General features: G+C 49.6%; 1 protein-coding gene across 2 annotated transcripts in view; it reads left to right on the top strand.

Annotated features, from left to right (window-relative positions):
- STRIP2 (striatin interacting protein 2) overlaps positions 1 to 22,344 on the top strand; it is an 81,529-nt gene that overhangs the window by 11,669 nt on the left and 47,516 nt on the right. Inside the window, exon 2 of one of the 2 annotated variants that reach the window (XM_053404700.1) lies at positions 5,901 to 5,970. In XM_053404700.1, coding sequence (XP_053260675.1) covers positions 5,901 to 5,970 — 70 coding nt within the window. Of the gene's footprint in view, positions 1 to 5,900; positions 5,971 to 20,311; positions 20,433 to 22,344 lie in introns of those variants that run through there. The other variant, XM_053404699.1, reaches the window with a different exon arrangement.

The following is a 22,344-nucleotide window of genomic DNA, read 5'->3' as shown; positions in this document are numbered from 1 at the left end:
GCCAGATGGGCGGGGTATAAATAATAAAATTATTATTATCACTTACCGAAAAGATAACTGCTGAGATTTGTGCGATGAAAGGAATGGAACCAGCAAAGCAATTTGATGCAGCCTGACGGTACTTTAAAGCTTACGTTTCAAACACCGAACCTGCACAACTCCTTATCTGCGCCGTAGAGGGAAAGCCGACCGAAGCATCCAAATTAGAATGAATAATCTGTGCACGTGGTTAAGGATCTGAAGAGAAAACAAGTTTTTTGGGGGAGGAGTTAAAGAGGAGGGAGGAAGGGGGGGAAATTAGGGTAAATGAGTAGGGACAAAAGTATATACCTTTATGTATAACCAATAGGAGGATGAGTTTTGATGCATGTTATTGTTTGATTTTTCGACTGAATGCTTTTATTTTTATTTTTGTAAGTTATTCGACATCCCTGGATGAAAGTGTGATCATAAAGAATGGGGAAATAAATAAATAAATAAATAAATAAATAAATAAATAAAATCTGCGCCCTAGAAAGAAATATGACTCTCCTAAATTATGTGCTAGTTTAATATACGTACGTAGAATTGTATTTCCCATCTCTTTGTAGAATCGTAGAATTGTAGAGTTGGAAGGGACCCCGTGGGGTCATCTAGTCCAACCTGCTGCAATGCAGGAATCTCAGTTAAAGCATCCATGACAGATGGCCATCCGAACTCCGCTTAAAAACCTCCAAGGAAGGAGGGTCAACTACTTTCCGAGGGTGTCCGTTCCACTCACGAGCAGCTCTTACTGCTGAGTCTGGAATCTCCTTCATTGCAACTTGAATCCATTGTTTCGGGTCATCCACTCTGGAACGGGAGAAAAAGCTTGCTCCCTCTTTCATATGACAGCCCTGGAGATATTTGAAGGTGGCTATGCTATCTCCTTTTGAATTCTGGTGCTGGAGGAGACTCTGGAGAGTCCCATGGACTGCGAGAAGATCCAACCTCTCCATTCTGAAGGAAATCAGCCCTGAGTGCTCACTGGAAGGATAGATCCTGAAGCTGAGGCTCCAAGACTTTGGCCACCTCATGAGAAGAGAAGACTCCCTGGAAAAGACCCTGATGTTGGGAAAGAGGGAGGGCACAAGGAGAAGGGGGCGACAGAGGACGAGATGGTGGGACAGTGTTCTCAAAGCTACCAGCATGAGTCTGACCAAACTGCGGGAGGCAGTGGAAGACAGGAGTGCCTGGCGTGCTCTGGTCCAGGGGGTCACAAAGAGTCGGACACGACGAAACGACTAAACACCACCACCAACAACATCCTATCTCCTCTCAGTCTCCTCTTTCCCAGGCTAAACATACCCAGATCCTTCAGCCGTTCCTCATCAGGCTTAGTTTCCAGACCCCTGATTTTTTTTAAAAAAAATATTTATTCATTTTTTCAATACAAACAACAACTGCAAAAGACACATACAACAAAAACCATAATAACAAAATTTGACAATTCAGATATGAATACACTGATATACCTATGACTACACCTTTTTAACAATATTTTCCCACCTCTCTCCTCCCCCTACTTCCCACCACTGTCCGCCTTATCACTTAAATACTCCTTCCAGATTTCTTCATATTTATCCATTCTTATTTTGCGTCGACATGTAATTCGTTTGTATGCAGCTAATCTGTCCATATTATCAATCCATGTGCTCAATGGAATCTTTTTGCGGCTCTTCCAATTCATCAAAACAAATTTTTTTTGCTTCTAATATAGCATGGTACATCCATTTTTTTTTACCCCTTGTAATCTCCCACGTTTCCCAGAATATAATTTCAAATTAAATTCAATTCCCCTAAATAACGATTTCTTTTTTCTCCCTTGCGCGTCTTCCAGCTTGTCAGTATCCTTCTTCAGTTGTGGCACCGCATCTCTCTGACGACTTTCCTTGTTCTAGTATTAAAATTTTAAAAAGAAGGAAAGAAATGCAGTTTTATAAAGCTTTAGTATCTGAGGCATTTTTATGCACCCAGGCGGTAAGACTTTCTTCAGTAGAATCCAGTAAGATTTATTCTGATGGTCTTCCTGTCGAAGATGATTCCTTGCTCTCCACACCTCCAGGATTATATTAACCAGCTTTGAATCCCTTGACGTCTGCGTAATCTCACAGAATTCAGACAATGCATCTCTGCCCCCTTCCAATTATTTTCAGGTTGTGTGTTTTAACTCCGAAAGAGAGAATGGACATGTCCTTCAATTAATCTGGGTCTTGCACACACCTCCCTGAAGCACGGGGTGTCCTCTCTGAAGGGCGCCCCGTGCTTCGGGCTGCAGGCTGCCGCCCCAAGCCTCGCGCGCCCGGCAGGACCTCCCGCAGGGCGCGCGAGGCTTGCGGATAGCTTCCTGAAGCGTGGAGAGCTAGAGGGGTCTCGCTCTCCAGGCTTCAGCGAAAGCCTGCATTCGCCCCATAGGACGCACACACATTTCCCCTTCATTTTTGGAGGGGAAAAAGTGCGTCCTATAGGGCGAAAAATATGGTATATCCCGCCCTCCCCAGCCGAAGCCGGGCTCAGGATGGCTAACAACAATCAGATAATCCAACATTCTAAAAACATTTCATTATAAAAATTAATTAAAATCAAATTGATGGCAACCGTTAAGCAAAATTCTGTGCAGATTGCCAGAGGAGGGAGTCAGGCTGAGCCCTGACCAAAGGCCTGGTGGAACAGCTCTGTCTTGCAGGACCTGCGGAAAGTCCCGCAGGGCCCTGGTCTCATGAGACAGAGCGTTCCACCAGATTGGAGCCGCAGCCGAAAAAGCCCTGGCTCTAGTTGAGGCCAGCCTAACCTCTCTGTGGCCTGGGACCTTCAGGATGTTTTTATTTGCAGACCGTAGGTTCCTCTGTGGGGTATACCAGGAGAGGCTGTCCCATAGGTACGAGGGTCCTAGGCCGTGTAGGGCTTTAAAGGTTAAAACCAGCACCTTAAACCTGATCCTGTACTCCACCGGGAGCCAGTGCAGCTGGTATAGCACCGGGTGAATGTGATCTCGCAGCGAAGACCCCGTAAGGAGTCTCGCCGCGGCATTCTGCACCCGCTGGAGTTTCTGGGTCAGTCTCAAGGGCAGCCCCACGTAGAGTAAGTTACAATAATCCAGTCTGGAGGTGACCGTCGCGTAGATCACAGTGGCTACGTCAGGGCGAGAGAGATAAGGAGCCAACTGCTTAGCTTGGCGGAGATGAAAAAATGCCGCCTTTGCTATAGCTGCAATCTGCGCCTCCATGGAGAGGGAGGTATCGAAGATTACACCCAAACTCTTAACGGACGGTGCTGGCACTAATTGCACCCCCGCAAGAGATGGGAGTTGCCCCCCCAATCCCATATCGTCCCGTCCCAGCCACAGGACCTCTGTCTTCGAAGGATTTAGCTTCAACCGGCTCCCACGTAACCATCCAGCCACAGCTTCCAGACATCTGGTCAGTGTGTCTGGGGCCGAGTCAGGATGGCCATCCATCAACAGATAGAGTTGGGTGTCATCGGCATACTGATGGCAACCCAGCCTAAAACTCCGGACAAGCTGGGCGAGGGGGCGCATAAAGATGTTGAAAAGCATCGGGGAGAGAATCGCACCCTGAGGCACTCCACACACCAAGGAGTGGCGCGATGACAATTCCCCCCCAAGCACCACCCTCTGTCCCCGACCAGAGAGAAACGAGCGCAGCCGTTGAAGGACTGTGCCCTGGATCCCCACGTCGGCCCTGGATCCCCACGACGTAAATAGAGCGAGGCAGCCTATATCACTCATTAAGGACTAGAAACCTGCAGCCCAAGATTTGGTACTTGCCTGTGATCAGAATTGGCGAACGGCTTCTAAAATTCGGGAATGTGAGAATAAAGACCCGGCGGTCAGTAATCTAAATTTGACCCTTTGAACCGGCACCTTCTGTCAGTGTTATTCCAGAGTTGCGAGTTCGAGTGCCGCATCCCTGAGTGGCTTCGGGCCAATTGCTCTCTTTACTGTTTGGCTTCGAAAATGAGGGTAGCAGCTTCCCTGCAAATGATGAGAGAATGCAGACAAGGCTCAGCAGACCTTGGAGGTGCAGTAGAAATAAACCGTTGTTGTTTGTTTTTTTAAAGGATGGAAGTCAATAGCTAATGGTTGAAAGCCCTTCAGTGAATGGCACTCCTTCTCTTTTCCCCTATTCCACGAATTGTTTGTGCCCCAGTAATATTCTATAGGGGAAAAGGGCCCTGATAGTAGCCTAAGGGGACTCTGTCCCATGTAGGTCATAGCTTAGCCAGCGGCCATCATTAAAAGGCTAATGGCTGCCATGAATGGGGTTAGAAACTTGCTCATCCCACAAAGATCCTGACACCATGATCCTTTTGGGACATGTCTAGCAGAAGTCAGGAAAGATGGACGTCCCTCCCATCCTGCTCTCCCAAGCCACAATCTTCACTGACTCGACTTTGCTGAAATAATAATAATAATATTATAATAATTTATTATTTATACCCTGCCCATCTGCACTAAATATTAAAAACTTCCCCAAACAGGGTTGCCTTCAGATGTCTTTTAAAAATAAGATAGCTGCTTATTTCCTTCACATCTGAAGGGAGGGTGTTCCACAGGGTGGGTGCCATCACCAAGAAGGCCCTCTGCCTGGTTCCCTGTAACCTCACTTCTCGCAATGAGGGAACCGCCAGAAGGCCCTCGGCGCTGGACCTCAGTGTCTGGGCAGAACGATGGGGATGGAGATGCTCCTTCAGGGATACAGGACCTGTTGGTTTCTGTGTGTTGCCACTGTGCAGTGCTTGGAGTCACAAGACTCTGTTTTGCATTCCAGAGATTCCAGGCTGTTGGAAGTCTCACGGAAGACAGGAGACGGATGTGATGTTACTGGTTTCCTGTTCCTTTGCTTTTCAGTTGCTCTCTGCTTTCACAGAGAGAGCACGTATATTTCTTTTCTGTCTGCGTAGTTAGAAATAAAATGCTCTTTGCAACGTAGCTCATTCTATCTCGGCTCCTTCCCTGCGTGCTGGATACTCTGCCTAATGGGGGAACGTGCTTGGAGCCTCATCAAAGGCTCAGGTCGTTAATCACGTCGGAGGACTCAACCAGAAGAGTCGCTCGGTCGAATGCAAGTCCGACAGGACCGAGGTCTCTGAACTCCCTTGGTCGTCTAGATGGAGAATAGAGAGGTTGTGCAGAAACTAGCCTACTGCACAAAGATTAAAATTTCCTCCGTTGCTGTGCCGGTTTTTGCCTCTGGCCCCACCCACCCCGGAACAAGACCCCTCAGAAGATTCTCCATAAATGAATGCGGACTTTGGGGTGAAAAAGTGTTCCCACACCCCCGTGGTGTTAGGACTGTTGTACCCAAGGCCACCGCTCTGTAGGGACTGAATCTTGTGGTTGAAAACTGGCTCTTCGAGGGTGGTGGGCGATTCTCAGCCTCTGCCAGCCATTGGCTGAGCTGCTCTGATGTCATAGAAGGCTTCAAACTTGATCCATGAGGCTCCAATGAGGGGGAAATGGGTGCCTGGTTTTTGCTAGGCGACAATATTTTTTTGTAACAGGGATGGAGGTGGCCGTCTGCTGCAAGGGGGCGGAAAAGGAGATGGGGGGGCTGAGGGGTTTGAGGCAGGGTCCCACTAAGGACCTAGCAATGAGCAACAGAGTCTTTGTGGTGGTTGGGTCACTATCCCAATACTAGAGAGTTGACTGATCTATTGATTGCTCGATTCTGATCGCTGGACTTTTCCGCAGTGCCCATTTCACAGAGCGGGGAAGTCGGGTCACAGGGAGAGCTATTCCACAGCTGTTGGATCGGAACCCATTTTTCTAGTTCTGGTTACTTATCACTGGGTTACCTCAGCGTGTGTGTGTCCTGCCGTCTGCTATGCCAGCCTCAGCTAACTTGGGGTCTCTCTTTCAGGGCTCGGTGGACTGCCCCAACCTGGAGTTTGAGTACGGGGACTCCGACATCTATGCTGCCGAACTGTCAGGTAAAATAGTACATGCGGGGATGATGGCGCGCTGAGCTCCCTTTGCTGCAAGGAAGGGGGGCTCAGAAGAGCACAAGGAGAGCTGGATCAGGCCCATGGCCTGTCTAGTCCAGCATCCTCTTCTCACAGTGGCCAACCAGATGCCTCAATGGGAAACCTACAGGCAGGATTCAAGCACCAGGGCAGCACTCCCCTCCGCCCGGGATAGCCCTTGTGGCTGGTCGCCAAGAGCCTTCTCCACCTCCATGAGTCTGCCTCATCCACACCCTTTTCCTGGGGCCACACCCCTTCCCCTTAGGCCACACCCCATCTGGACCACACACCTTCCCCTTAGGTCACAAAACCTCTGGACCACACCCCCTCTTCAGGGCATGCCCTCTCTGAAGCACCCCTTCCCCTGGCCACACCCCTCTGGACCACACCCCTCAGGCCACGCCCTCTCCAAAGACCCCTTCTCCTAGGCCACACCCCTTCCCCTAGGCCACACCCCCTGGACCACACCCCCTCTTCAGGGCATGCCCTCTCTGAAGCACCCCTTCCCCTGGCCACACCCCTCTGGACCACACCCTCAGGCCACGCCCTCTCCAAAGACCCCTTCTCCTAGGCCACACCCCTTCCCCTAGGCCACACCCCCTGGACCACACCCCCTCTTCAGGGCATGCCCTCTCTGAAGCACCCCTTCCCCTGGCCACACCCCTCTGGACCACACCCCTCAGGCCACGCCCTCTCCAAAGACCCCTTCTCCTAGGCCACACCCCTTCCCCTAGGCCACACCCCCTGGACCACACCCCCTCTTCAGGGCATGCCCTCTCTGAAGCACCCCTTCCCCTGGCCACACCCCTCTGGACCACACCCCTCAGGCCACGCCCTCTCCAAAGACCCCTTCTCCTAGGCCACACCCCTTCCCCTAGGCCACACCCCCTGGACCACACCCCCTCTTCAGGGCATGCCCTCTCTGAAGCACCCCTTCCCCTGGCCACACCCCTCTGGACCACACCCCTCAGGCCATGCCCTCTCCAAAGACCACATCCCCTAGGCCACACCCCTTCCCCTAGGCCACACCCCCTGGACCACACCCCCTCTTCAGGGCATGCCCTCTCTGAAGCACCCCTTCCCCTGGCCATGCCCCTCTGGACCACACCCCCTCCTCAGGCCACACCCCTTCCTCTAGGCCACTCCCCTCTGGACCACACCCCTCCTCAGGCGACACCCCCTCTGAAGCACCCCTTCCCCTGGACCGCACCCCTTCCCCTGGACCACACCCCTTCCACTAGGCCACACCCCTCTGGACCACACCCCTTTCTCCCAGGCCACACCCCTTCCCCTGCCATGCTTCCCACGTTCCTTGAGCACTTTTGCTGGACTGGGATGCTTCCTTGATCCTTAACCCTTCGATGCCTCTTGTTTGTGTCGGTGGAGGTTACAATCAGTTGATATCAGTTTACTGTTCTAGCCAAAGGCCGTGACAAACCCTCCGCAACAGGAACAATAGAACAATGCGGATTGCCGCGGATGGAGGACAGACCAGGAGAGTCTGTCCATCTGTCTGTCTGTCCGCCCATCCGGGTGCAGAAACTGGCCTTCTGAACAGAAGTAAAATTCACATTCCTCGCTCCACCCACATTTATCTAGTTATTTATTTCATAACATTTATATGCACTTGACTCTTTTTTAAAAAACCAAAGACCACAAAGCAGTCTCCAAAAAGATAAAACAATAAAACGTAAGAACAATCCATAGGCCTACAAAGGTTAAAATACGGAAGCCGGTTAAAATGAGATCAACATTCTAAGCATCTGGGTCGGCTTGTCCAAACAGAAATGCTTTTTTAGCAGCCCAGGTCGTGGGGAATATTCTGCAAAAAAATAACGACATTGCATTTGGCGTTCCAAACTGTTGATGAAAATGCAGATGGGGAAAAAGCGAGGGGAGCGCTTCATGCTGTAAAACAGAAAACCTCCCCAAGTGTCGGCACGAAACTGCCCTCCTTCTCTCTGACTACGTTGGTCAGCTGTTCTCTTCCGTGGGGCGGAATTTGCTTCCGAAAAACGAACGCCCTTCGTTGTAACAGGCTGTATTTGTTTATTTGACGAGGTCGTTTTCCAGGATATTGAAAGCTCGCGATTTGGGATTTGGGTGTCTTGCGTCAGCTCATTGCCCACCCCGCTGTGTCGGCTGCTAGCAGAAAAAACAAACCCATCACTTCTTATCTCTCTTAAACTGTGTGCATGTTAGGATTTGCAGCGAGGAGAGAGACCCTGCTGCATAAGAGCTGCCCAGGAAGTAATTAAGCTTAAGTTCTGCAGCAGCTGAGTAAATGCAGAAATTCCCCCCTGGACAGACACATTGCTGCCTCCTTTCCTCTGCTTGCTCCCCTGGCATAGATTTCTAGCCTGTAAGCTCCTTGGGGCAGAGAGCTTTCCCACTGGGCCTTATAAAAGCACCAGGCGTAGCCTGAGTCCCACGCAGTGCCAGGTTTACGTATAAGCTAAACAAGCTATAGCTTAGGGCCACACTCTCTTGGGGGCCCCAAAAAAATTTAAAGGGGGGGAACCTGGATGTACATTTCCAAAATATAAGATAAAAAAACAAATACAATAAAACCGACATACAGCAACAGTGTTCTGTGTTGTGTAGGCTCCTATGATATAAGTCATGGGCCCTGCCTGCTCGCCTGCTCCCTAAAATATCACTGGTTTGCTCCTTTCTATGTATAGGGTGCCTACATTCTGCATGGACTGTTTGCATGACAAAATGTGCAAATGGCTTTAGATACCTATTAAAGGTAAAGGGACACCTGACCATTAGGTCCAGTCATGGCTGACTCTGGGGTTGCAGCGCTCATCTCGCTTTACTGGCCAAGGGAGCCGGCGTACAGCTTCCGGTTCATGTGGCCAGCATGACTAAGCCGCTTCTGGCGAACCAGAGCAATGCACGGAAACGCCGTTTACCTTCCTGCCAGAGCGGTACCTACTTATCTACTTGTGCTGGTGTGCTTTCGAAGGCAGCTAGGTTGGCAGGAGCTGGGAAGGAAGATTTTGTACAAAGATTACCATAATAAAGGACAAAAGTGGTAAGGACCTAACAGAAGCAGAAGACATCAAGAAGAGGTGGCAAGAATACACAGAGGAATTATCCCAGAAAGATATGGATGTCTCGTACACCCCAGGTAGTGTGGTTGCTGACCTTGAGCCAGACATCCTGGAGAGTGAAGTCAAATGGGCCTTAGAAAGCACTGCAAATAACAAGGCCAGTGGAAATGATCGTATTCCAGCTGAAGTATTTAAAATTTTAAAAGATGATGCTGTTAAGGTGCTACACTCAATATGCCAGCAAGTTTGGAAAACTCAGCAGTGGCCAGAGGAAACTCAGCAGTGGAAGACAGGAGGGCCTGGCATGCTCTGGTCCAGGGGGTCACGAAGAGTCGGACACGACTAAACGACTAACCAACAATCCTAGAGCCAACTCTATATCTTCAGATAGAAGCTCTCCCCCTGTTATCTGTCTCCAGGGGAGGAGTGGTAAATCGTGAAGCGCAGGAGCTCATTGTGGCAGTTCCCCCCGAGGAAGAGTGCATGGCCATGCTTGCTGTGTTGCTAGGTATAAATTCCAAATGGCAGCAGATCCCATAATGCCCAGCTTAATAGGATCAGTTGACAGGCATAATATCTGGGTTCTGATCTGTGAGGAAGCTCACTGGGAAACTTGTGTTCAAAATTAGCCAGGTGCAAGGCGCTTGGCTTGTGACCACTTGTGACCCAATAATAATAATAATAATAATAATAATAATAATTATTATTATTATTATTATTATTATTATTATTTATTTATGCATGCCCCGCCCATCTGGCTGGGTTTTTCCACCATCTGGGGATCATTGAATGTGGACTCTTTTCACACACTCATACCCTGTCCTGTAGAATTCTGCACAACTGGAATGAATTTCTGGACCCAAATTGCTTTTTCTGCACAGAAAGTTGGAGCAGTCGCCATTAAGGAAAAGAGGTTGTCATAGGCCAATATATATGTGGATTCTCCCTGGATCAAGCGTCTTTCCTCCTTAAATCCTCAAAGTTCTTAACCTCCCTCAAGGTTCTCCTCTGAACTATCCAGATGTTTAACTGAAAAATCAATCTGAGTCAGTCCATCATTTGAAAAAAGAAGCCTTAAGAGCCGTCTTGCCCCAAAATGGCAACTGGGCATTCTGTTTTGGTAGCTGCAACCTTTGCCTAAGGAGCAAAGTGCCTAGCATATATATCTGAATTTCTAACAGTGTTTTGATCAGTCACGTTCCTGAACCTAGCAAAGGGATTGTGTGACAAGCTAGGTTTCTTCGCCAGATCCCAAACGTACAGCATTTGGCAAATGTGAAATAATTTGAAATTTGAAATACTTTATTGTCACTTGTACAGTGTACAGTGAGATTACACGAGCACCCCCCACTCAGCTGTCTTAGTCTTAATTCCCCTCATTTACTGACGCATACCCACCAAATCCGAAAGTTACCCTGTTGTTATCTTTTCATTCAGCAGCCTAACAGCCCATGGATAGAAGCTGTTCTTTACCCTGTTGGCGCAACTAATCAGGCTTCTATATATCTTCTGCCTGAAGGCAGGAGATCAAGAAAGTGCCGGCCAAGGTGTGAATCATCCCTGAGAATTTTCCTCACTCTCCTGAGGCAACGTTCTTCTGCTATTTCACCCAGCAGATTCACGGGACAGCCCATAATATCTTGTGCTGTATTCACCACCCTCTGTAGGCCCTTCCTATCAGATGATGTCAAACCAGCGTACCACACCGTGATGCAGTAGGAAAGGACACTTTCTATTGTAGACCAGTAGAAGGAGATCATCACATGTTGATTGACATTGTTATTCCGCAAGACTCTGAGGAGATGGAGTCTCTGCTGGGCTTTCTTAACCACCTGGGTTGTATTGATTTTCCAAGTAAGGTCTTCACTGAGATAAACTCCCAACAGATGACATCATTTTTCTTGCTGTGACAGGGCTATGAAGTTATTCCAAACACTCTTGTTCCATCTAGTCTGTGCCTGATAACTGCTGTTGGACCTTTATATGAGCATCTAAATCTGCTCATAAATGGGACGCGGGTGGCGCTGTGGGTTAAAGCCTCAGCGCCTAGGACTTGCCGATCGAAAGGTCGGTGGTTCGAATCCCCGCGGCAGGGTGAGCTCCCGTCGTTCGGTCCCAGCGCCTGCCAACCTAGCAGTTCGAAAGCACCTTCGGGTGCAAGTAGATAAATAGGGACCGCTTACCAGCGGGAAGGTAAATGGCGTTCCGTGTGCTGCGCTGGCTCGCCAGATGCAGCTTGTCATGCTGGCCACGTGACCCGGAAGTGTCTGCGGACAGCGCTGGCTCCCGGCCTATAGAGTGAGATGAGCGCACAACCCTAGAGTCTGGCAAGACTGGCCCGTACGGGCAGGGGTACCTTTACCTTTTAAATCTGCTTTCACCAAACTAGTGCCATCCAGAGATTTTGGAATACAGCTCCCATCAGCCCCAGTTGTAGTGCAAAACATCTGGGAGGAACCAGGTTGATGAAGGGTGATCGAAACTCTTCTTTAAATGTCACTGTTAAGTTGTGGGTGAACATATCAGACAACACAGCGATTCTTCAAACAGCTCTTGTTTATTCATAGGCCAGAACAGAACTGAACTGAAGGGTTCAGCCAACCTGCTTATATAGAGCTCAACTACAAAGCAACTGTAACAACTTTCTGTAACTATCCAATCACTGAACGTCACTTTCAATCCCTTATTTGCATATGTGGACCTGAGTGAAAACTATCTACAGTATTCCCCCTGCTGGCCCAGGGTGAGAACTTCAGTACATAACAGGCACCTAAGCTGGTGCCATGATGAAACAAAACCCGAGAAAGGTCTTTAAATATTCCTGTTTGTGTTTGCGAAGGCAGAGGGCATAATCCTCCAGGAATTTCTTCCTGCGCAAATCTCATTGAAATAAATTGGTGCTGCTGATGCAGGAAATTTTTTTCTAGCGGATTGTTCCCCAAAACAAGAAGATGTTTGGGATGACCCTGCTTTGAGGTGGTGAAACAGTAGATTTGAGTTTTCTGCTCTGCGGATTCTGAGCCGGGGTTTTTCGGAAAGACCTTCAGCCTGAGCTTTCTCCCGGAACAACCACAGCGAAGCTTAGCTGAATGAATTTGCAAAGAAGCCTCGTTGTGACTTCTGTTAGGATTTAGCAAGATGCGACCCAAAAAGTTCTACAAAGTCTGAAGCGAGCGAACAAACAAAACCCACCAGCATTTTTAGATTAAAGCAACACACTTTGCAACACAGCTCAGATCCGTTGCTGATGAATTTAGCCCTTTGTAAATCATGTTGCCGTACTTTGGAAAATGTTTGCTGCTGTTGGGCGGCCGCAATTGCCAAGGACGTTGTTTAGGAAACTTCAACGAAGGTCAAAGTGGGAAGAATTTTACTGGATTTAGGAGATTAGTTCTCAAGTGGAAAGAAGCTGAGCTTTAAAACTGGGGCTTTCTTGTTCAATGGGTGTGTTTCTCCCTAATTGTGGGAGAGTTTGTGTGTGTTTATTTGGGGCTGCATCTATCTCGCCTGTTGCAGCACACTGCGAATGCAGCCTGATGCAACCGTAATCTGTCATGGAGGTTCCAGTCAATTAACTCTCCCTTTCCCCTCGCAATAATTGGCCTTTGTCTGTTCAAACGGACAGGATCGGGCTGCTAAAAAAAAAAAGCGCCACGGCCAACAAATCCATCTTGCCATTCAAAACGGAGACAGAGTTTCCACCTTTCCCGAAATTTCCTCCGCCATGCATTCGTTGGGGTGAGCAAACGCCGACATGATGGGGCTTGTTAATTAACTGAGCCCTCGGTTGTCTTTAATACCCCCAAAACTCACTTTGTCAGCAAATCTGTGTGTTCCCTGCCGCCCGCCTATGTCTTAAGTGTTGATTCTTTGCTGCATGTTATGCAACCAAAGCTTTCTCGCAAAATATTTGGCTGCAAATCAAGGGCTCGACTTGAGCTGAAACCGTGTGTGTGAAATTCAGGGAGATGACGGCGGCCACAATCTGTCTGCAGTAACCGGTGACCAGTGCTGATAGCACCGCAGCCCTTTGGATAAAGCTCCTTTCCCCCTTTTCAGGGGTGGAATAAGTAACCAAACTCCTTGGCCACCTTACTTCCTGCAGTGGATGGACATCCGTCCGGAGCCTGCGCTCAAATCCTGAGTTTGGATGGTGGTTCATTGTGCGCAGGCTTTGTGAGAATCCTTTGACCTGGAGGTGGCGCATAGGAAACTGCCCTATCAGGGCCGGCCCAAGACATTTTGGCGCCTGAGGCAAACCACAAAATGACATCTCCTTCCCGCCAGGGGAGAAGGGGTGACTGAAGAACCACATCAGGAACAAGGAGGTAATAATAATAATAATAATAATAATATAGTAGTAGTAGTAGTAATTTATTTATTTGTACCCCATCCATCTGGCTGGGTTTCCCCAGCCACCCTGGGCGGCTCCCAAAAGAATATTAAAAACACAATACAGCATCAAACATTTAAAAACTTCCCTAAACAGGGCCACCTTCAGATGTCTTTTAAAAGTCTGCTAGTTGTTGTTCTCTTTGACATCTGGTGGGAGGGCGTTCCACAGGGAGGGTGCCACTACCAAGAAGGCCCTCTGTCTGATTCCCTGTAACTTGGCTTCTTGCTGTGAGGGAACCGCCAGAAGGCCCTTGGAGCTGGACCTCAGTGTCCGGGCAGAATGATGGGGGTGGAGACGCTCCTTCAGGCATAGTGGTACCTCGGGTTACATACGCTTCAGGTTACATTCGCTTCAGGTTACAGATTCCACTAACCCAGAAATAGTGCTTCAGGTTAAGAACTTTGCTTCAGGATGAGAACAGAAATCGGGCTCCGGCGGTGCGGCAGCAGCAGGAGGCCCCATTAGCTAGAGTGGTGCTTCAGGTTAAGAACAGTTTCAGGTTAAGAACGGACCTCCGGAACGAATTAAGTACTTAACCCAAGGTACCACTGTATACTGGACTGAGGCCATTTAGGGCTTTGAAGGTCAGCACCAACACTTTGAATTGTGCTCTGAAACGTCCTGGGAGCCAATGCAGATCTCTCAGGATAAAGATCAGCATTGGGATCTGCTGCCCCTGTGGATCCTGCCGCCTGAGGCACTTGCTTCATGGTTGGGTCTCCACCCCCATTGTTCAGCCCGGACACTGAGGTCCAGCTCCGAGGGCCTTCTGGCGGTTCCCTCCCTACGAGAAGTGAGGTTACAGGGAACCAGGCAGAGGGCCTTCTCGGTGGTGGCGCCTGCCCTGTGGAACGCCCTCCCATCAGATGTCAAAGAGAAAAATAACCACCAAACTTTTAGAAGACATCTGAAGGCAGCCCTGTTTATGGAAGCTTTTAATGTTTAATAGGTTACTGTATTTTAGTGTTTTGTTGGAAGCCGCCCAGAGTGGCTGAGGAAACCCAGCCAGATGGGCGGGGTATAAATAATAAAATTATTATTATCACTTACCGAAAAGATAACTGCTGAGATTTGTGCGATGAAAGGAATGGAACCAGCAAAGCAATTTGATGCAGCCTGACGGTACTTTAAAGCTTACGTTTCAAACACCGAACCTGCACAACTCCTTATCTGCGCCGTAGAGGGAAAGCCGACCGAAGCATCCAAATTAGAATGAATAATCTGTGCACGTGGTTAAGGATCTGAAGAGAAAACAAGTTTTTTGGGGGAGGAGTTAAAGAGGAGGGAGGAAGGGGGGGAAATTAGGGTAAATGAGTAGGGACAAAAGTATATACCTTTATGTATAACCAATAGGAGGATGAGTTTTGATGCATGTTATTGTTTGATTTTTCGACTGAATGCTTTTATTTTTATTTTTGTAAGTTATTCGACATCCCTGGATGAAAGTGTGATCATAAAGAATGGGGAAATAAATAAATAAATAAATAAATAAATAAATAAATAAAATCTGCGCCCTAGAAAGAAATATGACTCTCCTAAATTATGTGCTAGTTTAATATACGTACGTAGAATTGTATTTCCCATCTCTTTGTAGAATCGTAGAATTGTAGAGTTGGAAGGGACCCCGTGGGGTCATCTAGTCCAACCTGCTGCAATGCAGGAATCTCAGTTAAAGCATCCATGACAGATGGCCATCCGAACTCCGCTTAAAAACCTCCAAGGAAGGAGGGTCAACTACTTTCCGAGGGTGTCCGTTCCACTCACGAGCAGCTCTTACTGCTGAGTCTGGAATCTCCTTCATTGCAACTTGAATCCATTGTTTCGGGTCATCCACTCTGGAACGGGAGAAAAAGCTTGCTCCCTCTTTCATATGACAGCCCTGGAGATATTTGAAGGTGGCTATGCTATCTCCTTTTGAATTCTGGTGCTGGAGGAGACTCTGGAGAGTCCCATGGACTGCGAGAAGATCCAACCTCTCCATTCTGAAGGAAATCAGCCCTGAGTGCTCACTGGAAGGATAGATCCTGAAGCTGAGGCTCCAAGACTTTGGCCACCTCATGAGAAGAGAAGACTCCCTGGAAAAGACCCTGATGTTGGGAAAGAGGGAGGGCACAAGGAGAAGGGGGCGACAGAGGACGAGATGGTGGGACAGTGTTCTCAAAGCTACCAGCATGAGTCTGACCAAACTGCGGGAGGCAGTGGAAGACAGGAGTGCCTGGCGTGCTCTGGTCCAGGGGGTCACAAAGAGTCGGACACGACGAAACGACTAAACACCACCACCAACAACATCCTATCTCCTCTCAGTCTCCTCTTTCCCAGGCTAAACATACCCAGATCCTTCAGCCGTTCCTCATCAGGCTTAGTTTCCAGACCCCTGATTTTTTTTAAAAAAAATATTTATTCATTTTTTCAATACAAACAACAACTGCAAAAGACACATACAACAAAAACCATAATAACAAAATTTGACAATTCAGATATGAATACACTGATATACCTATGACTACACCTTTTTAACAATATTTTCCCACCTCTCTCCTCCCCCTACTTCCCACCACTGTCCGCCTTATCACTTAAATACTCCTTCCAGATTTCTTCATATTTATCCATTCTTATTTTGCGTCGACATGTAATTCGTTTGTATGCAGCTAATCTGTCCATATTATCAATCCATGTGCTCAATGGAATCTTTTTGCGGCTCTTCCAATTCATCAAAACAAATTTTTTTTGCTTCTAATATAGCATGGTACATCCATTTTTTTTTACCCCTTGTAATCTCCCACGTTTCCCAGAATATAATTTCAAATTAAATTCAATTCCCCTAAATAACGATTTCTTTTTTCTCCCTTGCGCGTCTTCCAGCTTGTCAGTATCCTTCTTCAGTTGTGGCACCGCATCTCTCTGACGACTTTCCTTGTTCTAGTATTAAAATTTTAAAAAGAAGGAAAGAAATGCAGTTTTATAAAGCTTTAGTATCTGAGGCATTTTTATGCACCCAGGCGGTAAGACTTTCTTCAGTAGAATCCAGTAAGATTTATTCTGATGGTCTTCCTGTCGAAGATGATTCCTTGCTCTCCACACCTCCAGGATTATATTAACCAGCTTTGAATCCCTTGACGTCTGCGTAATCTCACAGAATTCAGACAATGCATCTCTGCCCCCTTCCAATTATTTTCAGGTTGTGTGTTTTAACTCCGAAAGAGAGAATGGACATGTCCTTCAATTAATCTGGGTCTTGCACACACCTCCCTGAAGCACGGGGTGTCCTCTCTGAAGGGCGCCCCGTGCTTCGGGCTGCAGGCTGCCGCCCCAAGCCTCGCGCGCCCGGCAGGACCTCCCGCAGGGCGCGCGAGGCTTGCGGATAGCTTCCTGAAGCGTGGAGAGCTAGAGGGGTCTCGCTCTCCAGGCTTCAGCGAAAGCCTGCATTCGCCCCATAGGACGCACACACATTTCCCCTTCATTTTTGGAGGGGAAAAAGTGCGTCCTATAGGGCGAAAAATATGGTATATCCCGCCCTCCCCAGCCGAAGCCGGGCTCAGGATGGCTAACAACAATCAGATAATCCAACATTCTAAAAACATTTCATTATAAAAATTAATTAAAATCAAATTGATGGCAACCGTTAAGCAAAATTCTGTGCAGATTGCCAGAGGAGGGAGTCAGGCTGAGCCCTGACCAAAGGCCTGGTGGAACAGCTCTGTCTTGCAGGACCTGCGGAAAGTCCCGCAGGGCCCTGGTCTCATGAGACAGAGCGTTCCACCAGATTGGAGCCGCAGCCGAAAAAGCCCTGGCTCTAGTTGAGGCCAGCCTAACCTCTCTGTGGCCTGGGACCTTCAGGATGTTTTTATTTGCAGACCGTAGGTTCCTCTGTGGGGTATACCAGGAGAGGCTGTCCCATAGGTACGAGGGTCCTAGGCCGTGTAGGGCTTTAAAGGTTAAAACCAGCACCTTAAACCTGATCCTGTACTCCACCGGGAGCCAGTGCAGCTGGTATAGCACCGGGTGAATGTGATCTCGCAGCGAAGACCCCGTAAGGAGTCTCGCCGCGGCATTCTGCACCCGCTGGAGTTTCTGGGTCAGTCTCAAGGGCAGCCCCACGTAGAGTAAGTTACAATAATCCAGTCTGGAGGTGACCGTCGCGTAGATCACAGTGGCTACGTCAGGGCGAGAGAGATAAGGAGCCAACTGCTTAGCTTGGCGGAGATGAAAAAATGCCGCCTTTGCTATAGCTGCAATCTGCGCCTCCATGGAGAGGGAGGTATCGAAGATTACACCCAAACTCTTAACGGACGGTGCTGGCACTAATTGCACCCCCGCAAGAGATGGGAGTTGCCCCCCCAATCCCATATCGTCCCGTCCCAGCCACAGGACCTCTGTCTTCGAAGGATTTAGCTTCAACCGGCTCCCACGTAACCATCCAGCCACAGCTTCCAGACATCTGGTCAGTGTGTCTGGGGCCGAGTCAGGATGGCCATCCATCAACAGATAGAGTTGGGTGTCATCGGCATACTGATGGCAACCCAGCCTAAAACTCCGGACAAGCTGGGCGAGGGGGCGCATAAAGATGTTGAAAAGCATCGGGGAGAGAATCGCACCCTGAGGCACTCCACACACCAAGGAGTGGCGCGATGACAATTCCCCCCCAAGCACCACCCTCTGTCCCCGACCAGAGAGAAACGAGCGCAGCCGTTGAAGGACTGTGCCCTGGATCCCCACGTCGGCCCTGGATCCCCACGACGTAAATAGAGCGAGGCAGCCTATATCACTCATTAAGGACTAGAAACCTGCAGCCCAAGATTTGGTACTTGCCTGTGATCAGAATTGGCGAACGGCTTCTAAAATTCGGGAATGTGAGAATAAAGACCCGGCGGTCAGTAATCTAAATTTGACCCTTTGAACCGGCACCTTCTGTCAGTGTTATTCCAGAGTTGCGAGTTCGAGTGCCGCATCCCTGAGTGGCTTCGGGCCAATTGCTCTCTTTACTGTTTGGCTTCGAAAATGAGGGTAGCAGCTTCCCTGCAAATGATGAGAGAATGCAGACAAGGCTCAGCAGACCTTGGAGGTGCAGTAGAAATAAACCGTTGTTGTTTGTTTTTTTAAAGGATGGAAGTCAATAGCTAATGGTTGAAAGCCCTTCAGTGAATGGCACTCCTTCTCTTTTCCCCTATTCCACGAATTGTTTGTGCCCCAGTAATATTCTATAGGGGAAAAGGGCCCTGATAGTAGCCTAAGGGGACTCTGTCCCATGTAGGTCATAGCTTAGCCAGCGGCCATCATTAAAAGGCTAATGGCTGCCATGAATGGGGTTAGAAACTTGCTCATCCCACAAAGATCCTGACACCATGATCCTTTTGGGACATGTCTAGCAGAAGTCAGGAAAGATGGACGTCCCTCCCATCCTGCTCTCCCAAGCCACAATCTTCACTGACTCGACTTTGCTGAAATAATAATAATAATATTATAATAATTTATTATTTATACCCTGCCCATCTGCACTAAATATTAAAAACTTCCCCAAACAGGGTTGCCTTCAGATGTCTTTTAAAAATAAGATAGCTGCTTATTTCCTTCACATCTGAAGGGAGGGTGTTCCACAGGGTGGGTGCCATCACCAAGAAGGCCCTCTGCCTGGTTCCCTGTAACCTCACTTCTCGCAATGAGGGAACCGCCAGAAGGCCCTCGGCGCTGGACCTCAGTGTCTGGGCAGAACGATGGGGATGGAGATGCTCCTTCAGGGATACAGGACCTGTTGGTTTCTGTGTGTTGCCACTGTGCAGTGCTTGGAGTCACAAGACTCTGTTTTGCATTCCAGAGATTCCAGGCTGTTGGAAGTCTCACGGAAGACAGGAGACGGATGTGATGTTACTGGTTTCCTGTTCCTTTGCTTTTCAGTTGCTCTCTGCTTTCACAGAGAGAGCACGTATATTTCTTTTCTGTCTGCGTAGTTAGAAATAAAATGCTCTTTGCAACGTAGCTCATTCTATCTCGGCTCCTTCCCTGCGTGCTGGATACTCTGCCTAATGGGGGAACGTGCTTGGAGCCTCATCAAAGGCTCAGGTCGTTAATCACGTCGGAGGACTCAACCAGAAGAGTCGCTCGGTCGAATGCAAGTCCGACAGGACCGAGGTCTCTGAACTCCCTTGGTCGTCTAGATGGAGAATAGAGAGGTTGTGCAGAAACTAGCCTACTGCACAAAGATTAAAATTTCCTCCGTTGCTGTGCCGGTTTTTGCCTCTGGCCCCACCCACCCCGGAACAAGACCCCTCAGAAGATTCTCCATAAATGAATGCGGACTTTGGGGTGAAAAAGTGTTCCCACACCCCCGTGGTGTTAGGACTGTTGTACCCAAGGCCACCGCTCTGTAGGGACTGAATCTTGTGGTTGAAAACTGGCTCTTCGAGGGTGGTGGGCGATTCTCAGCCTCTGCCAGCCATTGGCTGAGCTGCTCTGATGTCATAGAAGGCTTCAAACTTGATCCATGAGGCTCCAATGAGGGGGAAATGGGTGCCTGGTTTTTGCTAGGCGACAATATTTTTTTGTAACAGGGATGGAGGTGGCCGTCTGCTGCAAGGGGGCGGAAAAGGAGATGGGGGGGCTGAGGGGTTTGAGGCAGGGTCCCACTAAGGACCTAGCAATGAGCAACAGAGTCTTTGTGGTGGTTGGGTCACTATCCCAATACTAGAGAGTTGACTGATCTATTGATTGCTCGATTCTGATCGCTGGACTTTTCCGCAGTGCCCATTTCACAGAGCGGGGAAGTCGGGTCACAGGGAGAGCTATTCCACAGCTGTTGGATCGGAACCCATTTTTCTAGTTCTGGTTACTTATCACTGGGTTACCTCAGCGTGTGTGTGTCCTGCCGTCTGCTATGCCAGCCTCAGCTAACTTGGGGTCTCTCTTTCAGGGCTCGGTGGACTGCCCCAACCTGGAGTTTGAGTACGGGGACTCCGACATCTATGCTGCCGAACTGTCAGGTAAAATAGTACATGCGGGGATGATGGCGCGCTGAGCTCCCTTTGCTGCAAGGAAGGGGGGCTCAGAAGAGCACAAGGAGAGCTGGATCAGGCCCATGGCCTGTCTAGTCCAGCATCCTCTTCTCACAGTGGCCAACCAGATGCCTCAATGGGAAACCTACAGGCAGGATTCAAGCACCAGGGCAGCACTCCCCTCCGCCCGGGATAGCCCTTGTGGCTGGTCGCCAAGAGCCTTCTCCACCTCCATGAGTCTGCCTCATCCACACCCTTTTCCTGGGGCCACACCCCTTCCCCTTAGGCCACACCCCATCTGGACCACACACCTTCCCCTTAGGTCACAAAACCTCTGGACCACACCCCCTCTTCAGGGCATGCCCTCTCTGAAGCACCCCTTCCCCTGGCCACACCCCTCTGGACCACACCCCTCAGGCCACGCCCTCTCCAAAGACCCCTTCTCCTAGGCCACACCCCTTCCCCTAGGCCACACCCCCTGGACCACACCCCCTCTTCAGGGCATGCCCTCTCTGAAGCACCCCTTCCCCTGGCCACACCCCTCTGGACCACACCCTCAGGCCACGCCCTCTCCAAAGACCCCTTCTCCTAGGCCACACCCCTTCCCCTAGGCCACACCCCCTGGACCACACCCCCTCTTCAGGGCATGCCCTCTCTGAAGCACCCCTTCCCCTGGCCACACCCCTCTGGACCACACCCCTCAGGCCACGCCCTCTCCAAAGACCCCTTCTCCTAGGCCACACCCCTTCCCCTAGGCCACACCCCCTGGACCACACCCCCTCTTCAGGGCATGCCCTCTCTGAAGCACCCCTTCCCCTGGCCACACCCCTCTGGACCACACCCCTCAGGCCACGCCCTCTCCAAAGACCCCTTCTCCTAGGCCACACCCCTTCCCCTAGGCCACACCCCCTGGACCACACCCCCTCTTCAGGGCATGCCCTCTCTGAAGCACCCCTTCCCCTGGCCACACCCCTCTGGACCACACCCCTCAGGCCATGCCCTCTCCAAAGACCACATCCCCTAGGCCACACCCCTTCCCCTAGGCCACACCCCCTGGACCACACCCCCTCTTCAGGGCATGCCCTCTCTGAAGCACCCCTTCCCCTGGCCATGCCCCTCTGGACCACACCCCCTCCTCAGGCCACACCCCTTCCTCTAGGCCACTCCCCTCTGGACCACACCCCTCCTCAGGCGACACCCCCTCTGAAGCACCCCTTCCCCTGGACCGCACCCCTTCCCCTGGACCACACCCCTTCCACTAGGCCACACCCCTCTGGACCACACCCCTTTCTCCCAGGCCACACCCCTTCCCCTGCCATGCTTCCCACGTTCCTTGAGCACTTTTGCTGGACTGGGATGCTTCCTTGATCCTTAACCCTTCGATGCCTCTTGTTTGTGTCGGTGGAGGTTACAATCAGTTGATATCAGTTTACTGTTCTAGCCAAAGGCCGTGACAAACCCTCCGCAACAGGAACAATAGAACAATGCGGATTGCCGCGGATGGAGGACAGACCAGGAGAGTCTGTCCATCTGTCTGTCTGTCCGCCCATCCGGGTGCAGAAACTGGCCTTCTGAACAGAAGTAAAATTCACATTCCTCGCTCCACCCACATTTATCTAGTTATTTATTTCATAACATTTATATGCACTTGACTCTTTTTTAAAAAACCAAAGACCACAAAGCAGTCTCCAAAAAGATAAAACAATAAAACGTAAGAACAATCCATAGGCCTACAAAGGTTAAAATACGGAAGCCGGTTAAAATGAGATCAACATTCTAAGCATCTGGGTCGGCTTGTCCAAACAGAAATGCTTTTTTAGCAGCCCAGGTCGTGGGGAATATTCTGCAAAAAAATAACGACATTGCATTTGGCGTTCCAAACTGTTGATGAAAATGCAGA

The sequence above is a fragment of the Podarcis raffonei genome, chromosome 10 (genome assembly GCF_027172205.1).
Source record: "Podarcis raffonei isolate rPodRaf1 chromosome 10, rPodRaf1.pri, whole genome shotgun sequence".
NCBI classification, from domain to species: Eukaryota; Metazoa; Chordata; class Lepidosauria; order Squamata; family Lacertidae; genus Podarcis; species Podarcis raffonei.
The sequence above is the reverse complement of the archived record's forward strand: the minus strand, read 5'-3'. Positions and strand labels throughout refer to the sequence as shown.